This window comes from Culex quinquefasciatus, chromosome 3 (assembly GCF_015732765.1).
Source record: "Culex quinquefasciatus strain JHB chromosome 3, VPISU_Cqui_1.0_pri_paternal, whole genome shotgun sequence".
In the NCBI taxonomy this organism is placed as follows: domain Eukaryota; kingdom Metazoa; phylum Arthropoda; class Insecta; order Diptera; family Culicidae; genus Culex; species Culex quinquefasciatus.
In genome coordinates, this window is record NC_051863.1 from 43,044,589 (window position 1) to 43,062,860 (window position 18,272).

Genomic DNA, 18,272 nt, shown 5'->3' on the forward strand with positions numbered 1-18,272 from the left:
TTTGTGTCATTGGTTCACCCATACATATCTCCATACAATTTTGGCTGCTGTCCAAAGAAAAATGGTACGTAAATGTTCAAACAGCTGTAACTTTTGAGTGAATTTTCTGATCATTTTGGTGTCTTCGGCAAAGTTGTAGGTATTGTTGAGGACTATTGAGAAAAAAAAGACACACGGGAAAAAATTACCGATTTTTTTATTGACTTTTTTTCACAAAAACCCAATACATTTTTTTTTTCATTTTCGAGATTTTTTTATGTGTTTTAGGGGACACAAATCCGCAACTTTTGAGCCATAGAGAAACATGGAAAAAATCGAAATTAAATGCAAAAACAAAATTGACTTAATTTGTTTATGTAAAATTGAATTTCCAATCGGAAAGTGCAGTCATCCCTCATATTCGGAACAGTCTACAGATCGACCAATATTCAAAAAATCATAGCAAATCGATGATTGAACTTAATGATTTGCCTTTACCTTCATTTGAATGCTTTTCTTGCGATCTTTCGATTGCTGTATCGAACAACTGCAAATTTTAACTTTTATATCAAGTTTTTGAAGAAAAACTTTGGCCCTTGAAATCCACAAATTCGGAACACTTTTTTCTTACGGATGTAAACAAACTTAGGTTCTCTCCATAAGTACATAATTTTTACAAAATAATGACTTCACGCACTGAAACCAACGAAACTCAAGCATAGGAATGTTTTATGAATGGTCTGAAAACTTTTTTTGAATAAATATCAGTTAAATTTAGGTGTTTCACAATTGTGGGAGGCACAATAACATCCCACAATTATGGAACAGCCAATTTGGAGGCAGTGTTTTGCTGCTCTGAATAAAATAATCTCAAAATACAGTTTTTTGTTCAAAAAGAACTACTTTTACTAGTGAAATAGCAAGAGAATGTTCAAATGAAGGTCCTAAAAATAGTAGGGTCGACAGAAAGGATGCATTTGGCATGCTATGGACAAATTATCACAAAAGTGTTCCAAATTTGTGGGTGTTCCGAATATGTGGGATGACTGTACTCTACAGATTTTTTTGATAAAGGGCTCTGTTTAAAAAAAAATAATTTGTTTTAAATTGATTATATTAATTTTGAAAAAAAATAAATCAAGACTAACATTTCAAAATGGCGTAATATTTAATGTTTGGCCCTTTTAAAATGTTAATCTTGATTAATTTTGTTTCCGAAAACTTCGGAAAATTTCACGCATGTTTCATGTTTAAACATTGAAAATCAGACTAATAATTGCTGAGATTTCGACATTAGAAAATGGTGGGTTGTTTGAAACAACCCACCATTTTCTAATGTCGAAATCTCAGCAACTTGTTTCGGTGAGATTTAGAAAATTAAAATTGTACTGTTTCTTTTTCTATAAGCCGCTGTATCTCAGCAACCAGAGGTCCAATCTGCAATGTCTATGAAACAATTTTAAAGCAAATTTTCCGAACATTTCAAAAAATATATTTTCAGAAATAGTTACTCATGGCCACTATTTTTAAAAATCGAAAAACTGCAAATATTTCGCAAAAATCAAACTTTTGGTGGCTATATCTAGAAAACGGAGCCCTTTATCAAAAAATCTGTAAAGTTCTTTTCGATTGCAAATTCAATTTTACATGAAAGAATTAAGTCAAATTTGCATTTGCATGAAATTCAGATTTTTTCCGAAAATCACACTTTTTTCAAAAATTCTCAACTCGAGAGATTTTTTGACAATATTTCTCTAAGGCTCATAAGTTGCGAATTTTTGTTAACAAAAAAATCGGCATTTTTTTCCGTGTACGAGCAATTTCAGCTCAAATCAGGAACTTTCTGGTACTTTTGTACCCGACCCTCTCCGATCTCAATGAAACTTTGTAGACATGTTATCCTACGCTTATATAAGCCATTTTTGTGTATATGGAGCCATTTTCACTCGATAAAGACATTTGAGAAGGGTGTAAGTGTTTTAAATATTTTTATATTTCGTAAATTAAATATGTCTGTAACTTTAAGCCGTTGCATCGTATAAAAAAGTGGTCAAACACAAACTTGTATGAAATTTGACGGGATTTCCAAAAAAATAACACTGAAAGAAAATAACATGTCACTTCTATGAGATTTTTTGAATTTTAAGTTAAAAAGTCAAATTTAAAGGTGAGCCCTCGATTTTTTTTCGTTCAAAATTTTTGTGAAAATACCCTAAGATGTTACAAAAAGACTCACGAAAAATGCAGGATGGAGCAACTCACCTACAACGTCAACATTTTCTAAAGCCAAATACGGGAATCGATTCTACAATCGATGGTCAAAGACAATCTTATGGGAAATTTGACGAGTTTTTCGGTAAAAATATTTATGAGACTGAAAAATCAAGTCTGTCATATAAAAATTGTCAAAAACCATCAACAAAACTTTTTTTTTTTTCAAAGTTTGTATTTTTAAGCAGCTGTAACATCACAAGGATTGGACTTAATAAAATCAATATTGAGACTTTTATGTAAAATTGTCTGGAGAATCGATGCCCGTATTCGGTTTTTGAAAATGTTGACGTTTAGAGTACTTTTCAAAAAAACAGTTTCATCAAGTGATTTTTGTACTTTTGTAGGTAGGTTGCTCCATCCTGCATTTTTCGTGATTCTTTTTGTAACATTTTAGGCTATTTCCTTAAAAATTCTGAACAAAAAAAGTCGTGGGCTCACTTAAAAATTTGACTTTTAAACTTAAAAATTAAAAAATCTCATAGAAGTGGCGTGTTTTTTTTTCTTTCGGTGTATTTTTTTCGGAAAGCCCGTCAAATTTCCTACAAGTTTGTTATCCTAGGCCTATATAAGCCATTTTTGTATATATGGAGCCAATTGTACTCGAAAATGACATTTGAGAAGGGCGTAAGTTATTTAGATATGTTTGCATTCTGTCATTTAAAAATGGCTGTATCTCGAAGGTGTTGCATCGTACCAAAAAGTGGTCAAAGACAAACTTGTAGGAAATTGGACGGGCTTTCTGAAAAAAAAAATACACTGAAAGAAAAATACACGCCACTTCTATGGGATTTTTCAATTTTTATGTTTAAAGGTTAAATTTTAAAGTGAAGTCACGATTTTTTTTCGCTCAAAATTTTTGAGGAAATAGCCTAAAATGTTACCAAAAGACTGACGAAAAATGCAGGATAGTATGTCTCTCCTAAAAAAATACAAAAATCATTTACTATAACTGTTTTTTGAAAGGTGGTCTAAACGTCAACATTTTCAAAAACTGATAGTGGGAATCGATTCTCCAGACAATTTTACATAAAAGTCTCCATATTGACCATTGTCCTGAGTCCAATCCTTGCGAAGTTACAGCGGTTTTAAAAATAAAAATGTCGAAAAAACAGCTTTTTTGGTGGTTTTTGGCATTTTCTATACAAAAGTACCAGAAAAATTCCTGATTTGAGCTGGAATTGCTCGTACCTATTTTATATCAATAGCCCTCAACAATATCTACAACTTTGCCGAAGACACCACATTGATCAGAAAACTCACTCAAAAGTTACAGCTGTTTAAATATTTACGTACCATTTTTGTATGGACAGCAGCCAAAATTGTATGGAGACTGGTATGGATGAACCTATGTCACAAAATAGCCTCTTTGGTCATATGAAAGGCACCCACAAAGTTTGAGCCAAATAAAAAAATAAAAAAAAATAAAAATGGTCGAAATCATCCAATTTTTTAGAGAACTGCTCAATTGTGAAAATGTTCTACATTTTCAATTTTAAAATGTGAAAGAATAATCTTGTTTGCCTACTGATAAGTACGTTTGAACCAAGTTGTTGATGAATTTTTCGAGATCGTTGCATCACCAGCGATGAAAAGTAAAATTATAATTTCAACAAGTAACACAACAATCCCCAATTAGAATGTTTAAACAGGCATTATGCGGCTTGAAACCGTAGCGGCGTTTCCAACCAATTTGAATTTCATCCGAAACAAGTCACTATTCAGAGTCTAACGTTGCTTTCGGCCATCGTTAACCATCGTCGAGACAGTGCATTGTGAAGTAATCCCATTATGACCTCTAGGCTGTGGGGAGCTGCCCACTTGGCTTAGCCTTAGCAGAGTGATTAATCATGCCCAATTAACATTTCGCGCGCACTAATTTCCCCGCACACTTTCTATTTCAGTGCAGCGCTCTACCTCAACTGGAGCTCGCAACTTAGCTCATCACATCTGCGTAAGACCAAGTCTCTACTCTCTTCTGGACAGCTTATCGCGCCCGCGCCGAGCAACGAGCAGTGCGGTCATCCATCAGTCCGCCGGGGTGTTGTATAATTATTACATCTGGCCGGTCGCGGACGCAATTCCGGTCCCGACGCCGACTCCGCGCGCGGTAATTTATGGGATATTTCTTGAACGGCCACTTGTGTTTTCTCACTTGGAGAGATTAATTGAGCCCCAAACAATGCCCGAGCCAAGCCAAGTCGGCGCGCGTAATTGCTAGTCATTTTTTCCTCGGCGAAGAACCCGCGGAAATCCGCAAGACGCTTCCCCTCGCAGGTGTGCGCAGCGCGTGGGTGTCGTCGATTTCACTGTGATTGTGCGTCGCGCGAGAGGTGGTGCGTCGTCCTGTTTTGCATTTTTCTGGTCACAGCCAACTGAGAGCGCGACAGAAGGTTCCCAAGGCATAATCCACGGCCTTTGAAAGCGAAAGCTCGTGAGATATTGTTTTTGTTTTGTTTTTTTTTTCTCTCTGTTTAGGACGATGAACTTTGACGGGCGAGAGAAGATGAGCTTTCGCGTGACAGTTTCCCAACAGTTTAATTAAGGTGATAGGTAACAATGGGCGGCAAGTGTTGTTTGTATGTGCCATACCTGGAAGATTAACATACAAATCAAGATGATGGGAACTCGTTCGGTGTTATGTGGTTTTCCAAAGGGGACTATAAGAGTCAATGACATCACGGAGAAAGCTTGCAGGGTAGATTCAAAATCGTATTAATTCCAATGATATTTTTTTATGTTTCAAGGTGGTTTTCCAAAATCAAATCCGCGAAAATCGCGTCGAACATTTTTTCGCACAATTTCAAAACAATTCGGGTACAGTTCAGACTCGATTATTCGAAGGTTTTAGTGAGATTTCGGATAATCAGATCATAACCAGAATTTTCTTTTTTTTTTAACTTTTAACATCAAATTTGAGTTTTGCGACCCCCCGTTTGGTGAAATTTGATTATTTTATTTGCTTTTTAACATTCCAACGCCCAAGGCTCCAAAAAAGATGGAACGGTAACTTCAACTCGCTGGTGCTCGGGCATAACTTACCCAATCAAGATGATTCTTTTTTTTCCAGTGATTTGTTAGGATGCCTACATGATCCTAGAACTTTGCAGAACTCAATTTGATCAAATCTGTCATTTTTGCGATCAAAAACATCATTCCAACTTTTTTCAACGTGTAAAAAAACAATCACCAGGAATTCCGCGGAAGCAATCGTTTAAAAAAAGTTGGAACGATGTTTTCGGTCACAGAAATTACAGATTTGTTCAAATTAAGTTTAGCAAAATTTTAGGATCATCTAGACGTCCTTACAAATCCCAGGAAACAATAATCGTCCCGATTGATTAAATTAAAATGAATTTTAAAAAAATATGTTTTTCAATAATGCCATTTTCCCGCCATCTTGGATTTAAAAATTCTAAATCATTTAAGGGTAGTTAAGATCAACCACCATTTATCAAAAAAGTACGAAAAAAAATTGAATTTATGTTCATTTGAAACAAGTACAAAAAAATCTTTATAAATTATGTTTCACTATCAGAAATGATAATTTGTAAACTGGCTTGAAGTTTATATAAAACACTATAATTTTTTTATGCTGATGAGGATTCAATAGAATTTAGATGTCAATACTTAGATGCTCACAAAAACTTTTCTTCTAGAATATATTTATGTTATAAATATATTCGTTGATTGATTACCGATTAAATTTTGCATTTAGGTGCGATTTTTTTATAATTTGAAAACTAATAAACCTTAAAAGTCATTTAAACAAGCAGTTTATTTCAATTCATAAAAAAAAACAATTGCTTCAAAACCAAAAACAATTAATTAGACTGTACTAAAGTGCAGTGCAAATCATCTTTTTTATCAAATACAAACAAATAAACGAAAGATTAGTAAAATAAAGAGCTCGGCAAGGCAAACATTTTTTTTTTAATCTCAATCAATTTATTTAAAGAAAACTTACCATTAATTTAACTTGGAAGTTGCCAAAAAAGATGAATTGTGAAGGTTAATTTTGCAGCAAAATATAAAAGGTTTTTTTTTATATTCCGAATCAGTTCTAGGTATTATATGCCCAAACTCTCCCAAACTATTTGAAAAGAGACAAAAAATGTTTCCTACAATTTTCATAAAAATGCTTGGCCAAGCATATAATACTTAACCTTGGGAAAAGAAAAATAGACAAGCTATTTTTAAGGAAAAGAAAACAAAATTCTGAATTTCACAATTTGTTTCAACAAGAATTGTAAACGTCTGTTTTCTGATTCGAAATTATTCTAATTTTAAAAAAATATAATCATTTTATTTTATTCTATAGCTTTTAATTTTTAATTTAATTAACAAGATTTGTTTGCCTATAGTTATCATTTTCTTTTAAGATTTTACGTTTTTAACTATTGTTACTAACTAAAAAAGGTATAATTGACAAATTTACTGTACCGTAAAATGGGGTGACTTTGATAGCCGGGGTGACTTTGATAGGTTAGCGATTTTTCCGCAAAATGAAGAGTGCAATTAAAATACGTACGGAATTGTTTAGAATCATACATACTGGTAGAGAAGTGTTCAATGTACCTCAAAAAGAGCTTTTCATAATATTTTGAAAATTTAGTTAACTATAGTTAAGAAAATGTTGATGAAAGTCATTATTTTAAACATCTCAAAGTGTCATGATTTTCTCAATGAACATGATTTTGAATCGAAAAATGCATTTTCTGATTCTTTGGCCAATTTTACACTACACTTTTTGTTGGTTTCAGTGTACATGGCTTATAATTCCATGAAGTTTGATAAGTCGCACATTAGGCTTTTACCAAAATAGCAATCTGGCCACTTTCAGGGTATCCGGAACCGGTGCCGGAGTGACCAGATATGGTCCAGTTGGCTTTTTAATGGTTCCAGTGTGCATGGCATGTTATTCCATGAAGTTTGACATGTCACATGATAGGCTTTTACCAAAATAGCAATTTGACCTCTTCCAGGGTATCCGGAACCGGTGCCGGAGTGACCAGATATGGTCCAGTTGGCTTTTTAATGGTTCCAGTGTGCATGGCATGTTATTCCATGAAGTTTGACATGTCACATGATAGGCTTTTACCAAAATAGCAATTTGGCCTCTTCAAGGGTATCCGGAACCGGTTCCGGGGTGGCTAGATATGGTCCAGTCGGCTTTTTGCTGGTTCCAGTATACATGGCTTGTAATTCTATGAAGTTTGATATGTCGCACAATAGGCTTTTACCAAAATAGCAATCTGGCCACTTCCATGGTAACCGGAACCGGTTCCGGAGTGGCCAGATATGGTCCAATTGGCTTTTTGCTGGTTCCAGTGTGCATGGCTTGTAATTCCATGAAGTTTGATATGTCGCACGATAGACTTTTACCAAAATAGCCATTTGGACAATTCCATGGTATCCGGAACCGGTTCCGGAGTGGCCAGACATGGTCCAGTTGGCTTTTTGTTGGTTCCAGTGTGCATGGTTTGTAATTCCATAAAGTTTGATATGTCGCACGATAGGCTTTTACCAAAATAGCAATCTGGCCACTTCCAGGGTATTCGGAACCGGTTCCAGAGTGGCCAGATATGATCCAAATGGCATGCAACCTGTTCCGAGACGTATGACTCATATTTTTAGATATTATATATAGTTTATTATGCATTAATCCATAGCTAAATATGATTAAACTCCGGAGAGCCGGTTTGCCGGAAAATTTGTTCCTTTGGAATCGATTCCCAGGAACCAAAGTGGCCAAATCGGGTCCGCATAGCACAGGTGCACCCCAGAAAGCTTAAATAATAAGTAATATGTGGTTTTGAAACACAATTTAAAAAAAAATCTAAATTTATAGGCAATTTCAGTTGAACAAATGCCGTGTAAAATGTAACTTGTGATTCGTGCTTCGAATTCAGTATAAAATGCAATATAAATCGATAATTTTATAAACAAAACTTGTTTTACCAAATTTACCAAAAAAAATATTAAAAAAAAACACAAAAGTGCTCGGATCGGGCTCAACATTTTTCTGGGGGTTCCCTGGCCGAAATAATTAGACCCGTATTTTTTTGTTTGGCCATTAGGGTGACTTACGCCGTGGGTGGTCTAAAAAATTGCAATTTTCGTCGATTTTCGCAAAAAACCACTTTTTTCGAAAAATCATAACTCCTCGCTATTTCAACCGATTTCAATTGTCTTATACGCAAATGAAAGATGATACGTTAGCTTTTCGAAGAAAAATAATGAGAAGTTTCAAAAATCTAGCCTAACATATGAAAAGAGCGTATGAAACATTAAAATGCCGTTTTGACGGTGTCTGGACCAAAGAGCCTATGTCTGGAAATATTTTTAACGGATTCCCCGGACAGTTTTACATAACATTTTTACATGCCATGGAACCTCCAGAAAAATGTTGAGCCCGAACTGTGACTATCAAAGTCACCCCGGAATTTAAAATAAAATTTTTTAACGTAACTATTTTTCTAAACACTATTGAAAAAACATTTTTTTCCATAATAGTAGATGGACTTTGTGTGGCCTACCCCAGTACATGTTTTAATAATAATAATCTTGAGAAAAACCTTACCCGTTGGAAAATATTCAAAAAACAAATTGAAATCCTATCAAAGTCACCCCGGTTTACGGTATTTTTACCGCTCCAGAAGGATTTATTGAAATAAGTTTGTTTTAAATATTTATCTTCTATCCGATAAATTAATTGCTAAGCCAAGTACGAATTGTTCTCTTGTTGAGATACCAAACAAAATATTTAGTTATTACATTATTATTTAATTTCAGGTGGTTCAAAATAACACCGATCTTTGTCGCGAATTACAGTTTGGTGATCACTGCATGAATTTAATTTAAATTTCATCAGAATAACCTTTGTTGATTTTATTTTTAAACAATTTGATTAATAACCAGCTTGAAGATATTTTTTATGATTTTGGGAAGGTAGAATTTTCTGACCATTATTGTATTTTTACGATAACATTTACGCTAACATGCAACGTAAGCATAATAATATGCCTGTGTCTATGATATAATAAAAAAAAACAAATTTTTCAGGTATTCTTAAGATCTTATACCATGAGCATAATTTTATATCATTTTAGAAGCCATAAAAAATTCAGAAAAATGCTGAACAACAAATTGACAAAAAAAGCATTGGTAAATTTACGAAAATAACATTAAAAATTCAATTTCACTCAATTTCACTCAATGCACTCAATTTCAGTTCAAGAATTGATGAGATATTTTTTTTTAAATCATTGAACAGACTATTGTATTGTATAGACCAATATTATTCAGTTTGAAAATCTGCGAACGTTTAAAAGAAATGCCCTCAAACAACAAATCTTCGATTAGCCTCCTCCACGGATCTACGCTTCAACACCTTCAGCTCTAGTACCCTTCTAATGCCCCATTCAACGTTGAGCAACAAACAAGTCTCTATCGCGCGATCGACCCGGCCGCGGACGGAAATTGAACCGTATACCGCGCCGTCGTAAACACCACTTTAATCCCAATCTTTCCAGCACGCTGACGTTGGTGGTGGCGCTCCGCGGATTACGAAATCCGTTGCTGACCACGACGCTGCTGGTTTTTACGCCGCGCCTGGAAGCAGACGATTTGTTGCGGATTAGCTGCGGGTGATTCATGACAGTCACAACACCCCCACCGCGTTGAAAGTGTGACTAAACTGGCTGGCTTGAAGCCGGCAGAGTGCATAACCGCGCGACGGTGGACAAATAAAGTTTAAACGGCCTGACCAACGACTACGGCTCAGCAGAAGCATGTGGGAATCACGAGACATAAGCTGCCGTGGAGTTGAACGCGCGCGCGGGGGTAGTTGATTGCCCAAATTACATTCCAGATCGCGCGGTCGTTTGAAGGCATTTAAACCTACGCGAGCGCGCGCCTGGCTGTACGGCGACTTATGAGTTTTGAGACCTTTTCCAGGCCACATAACCAACCGAGGGTGGGCTCACCCGAAGGTGGAAGTAGCTGGCTGCAATCGATCGGTGGTCGGCGGTGATTACCTACGCATCGTGCGCGCTTAAGTAGGTTGCGCGATTTGGAAAGCCGAAAAAAGAATATTGTTTACGCTGTACTAGAAGTGTTTTCGGCCAGATTTTTCTCGTTCCAAGCCACAGTGTGAGGCAAAGCTGGAAGTGTATACAAACGCAAAATCCACTTTCAATTTTTCAGATTTTTTTTGTGTTTGCTTCAACAAGTACACGCGCGGCGTCTGCATTTGCTTAGTTGAGGTAGCACAGCCGGGTTACGTCATCAGAGCTGAGTTGAAATTGGTTTGCCAAGACTGACCGCGCAGTTAGGCCTAAATTCTTGAAAAATTGGTATTGCTTGGAAAACGCGCGCTTCAAGGTTTCCGGCAATAGCTTTTAACCTGAAAAGCTGCCATTCAGCATTTTGAAGTTTCGCAAAAAATAGTGTTTTTATTTGGTCAGATGGTTGAACGTCTTCTAATGTAACAAAGCGCTAATTCCAGCTATGCACTTGCCCAAACATTTACCAAGTGTCTAGCGAACCGTATTTTTTATTGATACAGACAAAATGCTGTTGGTATTTTTGGTTAAAAAAAAACGCCGGAACGGATTTCTTCGAGTATCAAACTTTTTCAACAGGTCAAAAAGAAAAATTGAAAAACACACGATTTCACAATGGAATTCGATAAGAATTTTGTTTACTCGATTTGAAAATTGAGTTGTCAAACTAATGTTTACATTTCGACCTTTTTGTTCGTCGATTTCCGATCACGTAATTTGGTGCTTTTGACAGCTGTCAGTCTTCCACTCAGCGAATTCGTTTCATATCTTTTGGCACAAAATCTGTCAACATTCTCAGATGTTATATAACTATGATTGATTTACTGTGATCCCCTATGTTATTCATTGGTAAATTCCTCATAACAATAAACTTGTCAAATGCTGATTATTATATGACCTGGAAGGTCCAGTAATTTTGGCATGTTGCATTTCAAACGTCGCCTACTACTATTGTCCAATTAGTGAAACAGTCAATTTTGACCTGCTGTGACCGGTTTCAGGTGCTCCGGGGGAAGAATTGGCCGCTTTGGGCCAATACAAAGTGCAAGATGCATGTCAAACTACACGATTTTTCAAAACCAATGCATAAGAACGTGTTCAAAAACAAAAAAAAAATATTTTTAATTTTTTTTATGATTAAAAAAACATTCTCAGATTCACAATTGCTCTTGAAAACGCTACTTATGCATTGGTTTAGAAAAATAATGAAGTTTGACGTGCATCTTACCCCCGCTCGATCTCGCCGATTTTATCCCACTGTGTACTGGCAGCAAACGAGTCGTGTTCGCCCACGAATGACTGCGCGCTTCAGTCGGCAAACATTCGATCGGCGGTGATTGAGTGAATAAAATTATTTTAATACTTTGAGAACCCGGAGTCGGTCTTCTTGAAAAGCAGAAATCTGAGTCCCGGGTTTTAGGTGGTGACAACCCTCGCGCTGCTTCCAATGACCCATTTCAGAATGGCAGAGATCCTAGCGGCCCAATTCCGAGGTCATTGGGCATTGTCTGGTCCCGCCTAAACATAGTACAAGAACCAGACGGGTCCTCGACCTATCTTTAAACTTCCAATCCCATCAGACAAAAGCGCGTATTTAATAATTGTTAAAAAGTAGGCAAAATGTAAAAATTTCAGTTTGGAGAGATCTCACAAAGTTTCTGGTTTCTGCGGGGGGATGGCAACCCTATTCCTACCAAAGCAAACTGACAACAGTCGACATTAGCACGGTTGTCGAATGAGAGCCCACAACAAAAGCACTAGCTGTCAAATGGTAGCCCATAACAAATCATTGTTTGGGTTTTTTATTTTCAAATTTCCCGCAATTCAATCGATAAATACCTGAAAAAAACACGTGAATTGTGTTGCTGATGGCAAATTCTATCATATCCTTGGAGATTCCATCCCAATATTGGCTGAAAATTCATATCGAAAAAAGTGATTTTTCTGTTTACCTTTTTTGCTTTTTTTCTTTTGGTCGATCAAACAGTGCGCCCGTACACTGTGAATCGGCATTACACATTTTTCAGTTTTGTTTTACACATTTGCATGGGACTTTTGAGTTTAACCAGGATAACACACTTCGTGTTACCAAAGTAATATGAATAATACTGATTCTGAGTGTTTGTTATCTGAACTTCCAAGATGGCGGCTTCTTCGCTACCCCCTGGGTTTCTGGTAGTCTTAAGCACCCGGGAGTTGTCCCCTATTTTGGTCGTGTGCGTCTAGCAGCTTAATCTTATTCCTGCCGACATGACTCACATCCTGGCGTTCAGATATGCTGGCGATTCTTGGTCAGCTGCTGCTTCAGCACGATATCCACGACCAACCTCAACCGATCGCAGCTCCCACCAAACTTTGCTGATCTTCCAAGTACTTTTTCTCCACCTGCAATACCTTCTCCAGTAGCAGATGAAATTGCTTGAGCGCTGCGTGATGACACTTCCAAAAATATTCCCTGACAAACTGCTTTTATTTCTTTCGCACTATTTGATTTTACTAACGAGTTGAATACCACCCTTAGAACGAGCTAGCCCACATCACACTAATACAACTGCAAGAGCGAAGCCGCCGCGAAGAACTGTCAAACCCTTTACCAAGCGGCGTAAAAAACAAAAATCGCGAAAAAAAAACTGTCCAAATTCCCAAATTTGCAGGAAATCTTCACTTTCCACATGCAAATCTATACATTGTAAAATATTTGCACTACTTTTAAACAATTCGAATTTCGCGAACCGCACACTGCCAGCCCCTGCTCTCGATGGCAGGGCTGCCAACTTCCATATAGAAGTTTGTTTTGCTTTTGAACAAAAATAAATCAAAATACTTTCTCAAGGTCAAAGGTACCGGCAGTGTGAGTGACTGTCGGTCAAAAATCACACCTCTCGTAATTTCTAAACAACAAAAAAAAAAATATTTTTTTAAATGGAGACATTTACTTAAATAGTTGATCAACTTTTTAACCAAAATTTGATGAAACCTGGCTTAAATGTCAATCGTGAAACCTTATCAAATTTCAGTTATTTTCGCAAGTAAAGAATTGGGCTTTTTGAAGAAACTATGGAAGCAATCAGATCAGTTTAGGTCTAGTTAACTTTGCAAAACAATTCTACAGGACCAACTACAGAAAGTGGGACGCTGACTGTTTTCTATTCAGAGTTATGACAATTTTCGTAATAAAGTCAAAGTAAAAAAAATGTTTTTTTAAGGGTTGATTTTTCTAGTTTTTGGCAAAAAAACGAACCTCCTTTTTTTGGTCAGAGTCAAACTAAACGGTGATTAACTGTCACTTTTTACACGGCGCTCACGCACACTATCAAAACAAACGTTCATTAGTGTGTGTGAACTTCGTGTAAAGGGTGTCAAACTAAAAAGTTCGATTGACAACAGTCGGTGTCAAACCATCGGGGATTGAGTGTACGTCAAAACGTTAATCTCTAACTACTTTTGCTAATGCGTTAACCATAAGTTTGATTTGTTTTGATTTAAATTCCGATATGTTAAATTGGATTCAGGTTAACCCTTCTTGATAGTTTTAGTAACTCCCGTTTAGATAATAGACGTGAGATAACGTCATGATTCGAAATCCGGACACTTAGTACCATATTATTTTTGTAATAGCTGGCAAAAAATCATGTAATAAGTTGGAAATGTACAACTATCATCAGGATTTAGCATAAACAGCCAGTTTTAAGAGAATGCATGCAAAATATGCATTTTCTAACAATTTTTCATCAGAATTTGAAAATTAAAATGACTTTTTGTGCTTCGAATCCCGGACACTGATAAAAGCTGATTCGAAATCCGGACACTTTTGCTTCGAATTCCGGACAGTCGATTTTGCTTATAAATCGCACAAAATTGGACTGAAATGTTAGTGAATGGCATTCTTTAGATCTCAAATAAGCTGTTAACATCAAAACAATCGATAGTTTATATATTAATGGCTAGAATTGAAGAAAATCAAAAACATAAAATTCTGCTTTGCCTTCCCGGTGCTTCGGACGCCTATGAAATATTTCCGTTGAAATGTTTCGCATTTTTGGTTAACTTATAATTTTATTTTATTTAATTGTTTTGGCATTAACTACAGCGTTCAAACAAACTTTAAATGAAAGTTGATGTTAGAATTCATCAAAATACACAGTTTTGACATTCATAATGCGAACTTATATCCAAATAATTGATAAAACAAGATGAAGTGTCCGGGTTTCGAAGCGTCCGGGAATTCGAATCATGACGTTATTGGAAGTTTCCCAAATCATCGATTTAGTCTTTTCGTATAGTTGATAACCAGTTGGTATTCCATCCCCTAGTTCATTGACGACTAACACTATCCCACACTTGCAGCGTTTTGCGCAAATCCATCTTGTTCTTCTTTCCACTAACCCATTCATCACACCACCATTCATCTGTACTTCTAGGAAGCAACTACAAACAAAAAATAAATAGCAACAACATTCCACGCAACCACCACAGGAAATGCAAATTCCTGTTCCGTTTCTTACATTCTACACAAAACGCCTCGAGACACCACATTCTAATGACCTGCCCCTGCTTTCCTCTCTCTTTCCCTCCCTCTTTCCCCCTCTCACACTAGAAAACCTCAACCTCATAGCCAAGTGAGGACGAGGACTTCCTGCCGGCGCAGCTGCCCCGGTCGCGGTCCCGGGTCGTTCCCACGAGGAGTTGGCCCAGAAAAGCAGGATTTTCTCACCACCTGTTCGGGCCAAGTGTGGCGGCGGTGGTGGTGGTCACAGAGGTCAGGGGGAACGGGGCTTCGCGGCTTCCTGCCTGTTTTAGTGTGCTGTTGTTGTTGTTGTTACACACTCTCATGCACACACACTCACGTTGCACGGTTCATTGAGTAATATCACTGTTCGGTTCACACGCGCTCGATTGATAGATTTTTGCGCGCTCTGTTGACATTCGGTGTCACACACACTGGCGCAACCATGAATGAATTTGGCCGCCTCGCGCTGGAACACTTTCCCTACACACAAACACACACACAGGCGCACGTGGGTGTGTGTGAGTGTGGGTTGGTTCGAGAGCTGCTGCTGGCTCCAGGGATCTGCACGGAGGAGGCTGGAGGCCAGCGACGGAACATTGCGATGGAGAAAATCTCGGTATTGTTCCAAAACGGACGGAGCTGTCCTGGCTATTCCCGGCCCCCTGGTGGCGTGGGACGACCCAAAACTATTGTTTCGCCACGTGGCGTCACTTGCACTACCCCCGGCGACACTGTGGCCCAGGTCAAACCCCGCTGGACTTACCTATTTTTATCTTCAGTTGTTCCTCAACACGGACTTTGCGTGTGTCGTCAGCCATATTGAATCCATAACTAGCACTGCGAATGTATACACACAAATCGCCTTCTGCTGCTGCTGCTGGTCGGAATGAACTGGCCGTGTGGAACGTGGTGAGCGTGCAATCGACGTTGTTGCTCCATGAACCGCCAACACCACCAACACCGACGCACTGCTCTCTCATCGGGGTACGGAACGGTGTTTATTCATAAAAAAGGAACTGAATTGAACCGTACTGCAGAGACGGCACTACAACGCCAGAAATCACTTCTTCACTTCACTTGCGGGGTTCCACGGCTGTTGGCGAAAGAGTTTTGGAATTAGGATACTATCTTAATTGAGTTTTTTTTTTAATTTAGCTGAACATTTACAAAGATTGATTAGAAATTCATAATCTATTAAAAAATTTCGAGGGAAAAAATTTATCACAAATATCTTTAAAAAATACTAATCATAACTCAAAATGCTAAACGTTACAGTAAAAAGCATATTCAATAACACAGCGTAACAAAAAAAATTTTTTGTTATTAGCAGAACGATTCAAAAAACTCCCCGAGGGATCGGCTTCCTGAACACAATGCAACCTGGCCCATGTCTTAATTGTTACCCTAGCTCGAGATATTCAATGCAGAAGTTTTGCATATGAATCACCCCCCGTCGAAAAAATATTTTTTATTTTGTTTTCACTGTAACTTAAGTTTTATAAGGTCTTTTTAGATGCTTCTGGTGTCATTGGACGGTAAATTGTTATTAAAACCCAAAATATGGTCCCGTTGGTCGGTTTCCGTGACCGGTTCCGGTGGAAATCAAGATTATTGGCCAAAATTGTGCGAAATCTTCAAAATTTTGAAATTTGTTGCTCTTTATGCGAAAAAAAAACATACTATTGCTTCAAACAATCAATACAAACTCAAAAAATGGTTTGTCCAAGCATATCTGAAGGTGTTTTATCGAAAATGTGGCCATTGAGAACCGGTTCTGGCCTATCCGGATCCGGAAACTAGAAAACATTTAAGCAGTTTTTTTTTTTCAAAATTCCTATGTGTCAGACAATTTAGAAAATCAAATGTGGTGTTGAAGCATTTTTTGCTACTCTATATTTTCAGAATCTCAAAATATGGCCAAGGGGCCAATGGGAACCTGTTCTGACTGTCCCGGATCCGGGAAACAGTGGTCACATGACATTTTTATTGAATTTATTAAAAAGTTGTTTTAGTTACCAGAATTTCAAAATTCCTTGAAAAAAAAATCTGATTTTATTTATAGCCAGAATCAGAAATGTGGCCATCGGGAATCTATTCTAAATGTTCCGGATCATGGAACCAGTGGACACTTGACAGTTTTATTTAAAATAAAAAAATAAGTTTATTTTTTTTTAATTAATCTAAATTTCATCAAAATCAGATTCAGAGATGTAGCCAAATGGCTAACCGGACCATGTTTATATATTCCGGATCAGGGAACCAGTGGACAAAATTCAAGATTCCTGGAAAACAAATCAGATCAGAAATTTGGTCAAGTGGCCAACCGGAACCTGTTTTAAATGTTGTTAAAATAATGTCAAATATTTTAGTTAAGAAATTTTCAGGATTCCTTAAATAAATCTGAATTTATTTAAAATCAGATTTATAAATTTGGCAAATGGGAACCTGTTCTAAATTATCCGGTTAAGGAAACCTGATGACACTTGACATTTTAATTGAATTTATTTAAAAAAAAAAAAATACTGGATTTATAAGATTCCTGTTTTCAAATCAGAATTTATTTATGATTTCTTTGACATTATAATTAAATTTGTTTTAAAACATAGTTACTGGATTTATAAGATTCCTGTAAAACATATGAATTTATTTAATATCAGATTCCGAAATGTTGTCAAATGGCTAATGAGAACCTGTTCTAAATAATTTGGATCAGGAAACCAGTGGACACTTGACATTTTAATTAAATTTATTTAAAAATACATATTCACCGGATTTATAAAATTCCTTGCAAAATTCTGAAAAAAATAAAAATTATTTTAACAATTTAATTTCATTTATTTTAAAAACATAGTAACTGGATTAACAAGATTCTTCGAAAAATCAGAATTTATTTAAAATCATTTTGAAATTTTAATTAAATTTATTTCTAAAAATAGTTACTGGACTTAACAGATTCCTGGAAAAAATCAGAATTTATTTAAAATCAGAATCTGTCTTGTGGCCAAATGGCCAATTGGAACCTGTTCTAAATAATCCGGATCAGGAAACCAGTAGACACTTGAAATTTTAATTAAATTTATTTAAAAAAGTTACTGGAATAATGAGAATCGTGTTAAAAAAAAACAGATTTTATTTAAAATTATTTTGAAATTTCTATAACATTTATCTAAAATAATAGTAGCTGTACTTGACAGATTCCTAGAAAAAAATCTGAATTTATTTAAAATCAGAATCAGAGATGTGGCCGAATTGCTAATTGGAACCTGTTCTAAATAATCCGGATCATTAAACCAGTTGACACTCGACATTTTAATTAAATTTATTTAAAAAAAATTACTGAATTTATAAGATTCCTGTTAAAAAATCAGAATTTATTTGAAATTGTTTTGACTTTTTTGTTAAATTTATTTAAAAACATAGTTACTTGATTTATAAAAGTTCCTGAA

At 36.3% G+C, this 18,272-nt stretch overlaps 1 protein-coding gene across 4 annotated transcripts in view; it reads right to left on the reverse strand.

The window, feature by feature from the left end:
- Nucleotides 1-18,272, reverse strand: part of LOC6048492 (GTPase-activating protein) — a 102,137-nt gene that overhangs the window by 50,090 nt on the left and 33,775 nt on the right. For all 4 annotated transcript variants that reach the window (XM_038260158.1, XM_038260157.1, XM_038260160.1 and 1 more), the window contains one exon: nucleotides 15,590-15,919. In XM_038260158.1, the coding sequence (XP_038116086.1) occupies nucleotides 15,590-15,806 (217 nt within the window). In that variant the 5' untranslated portion in view covers nucleotides 15,807-15,919. The remainder of the gene's footprint in view (nucleotides 1-15,589; nucleotides 15,920-18,272) is intronic.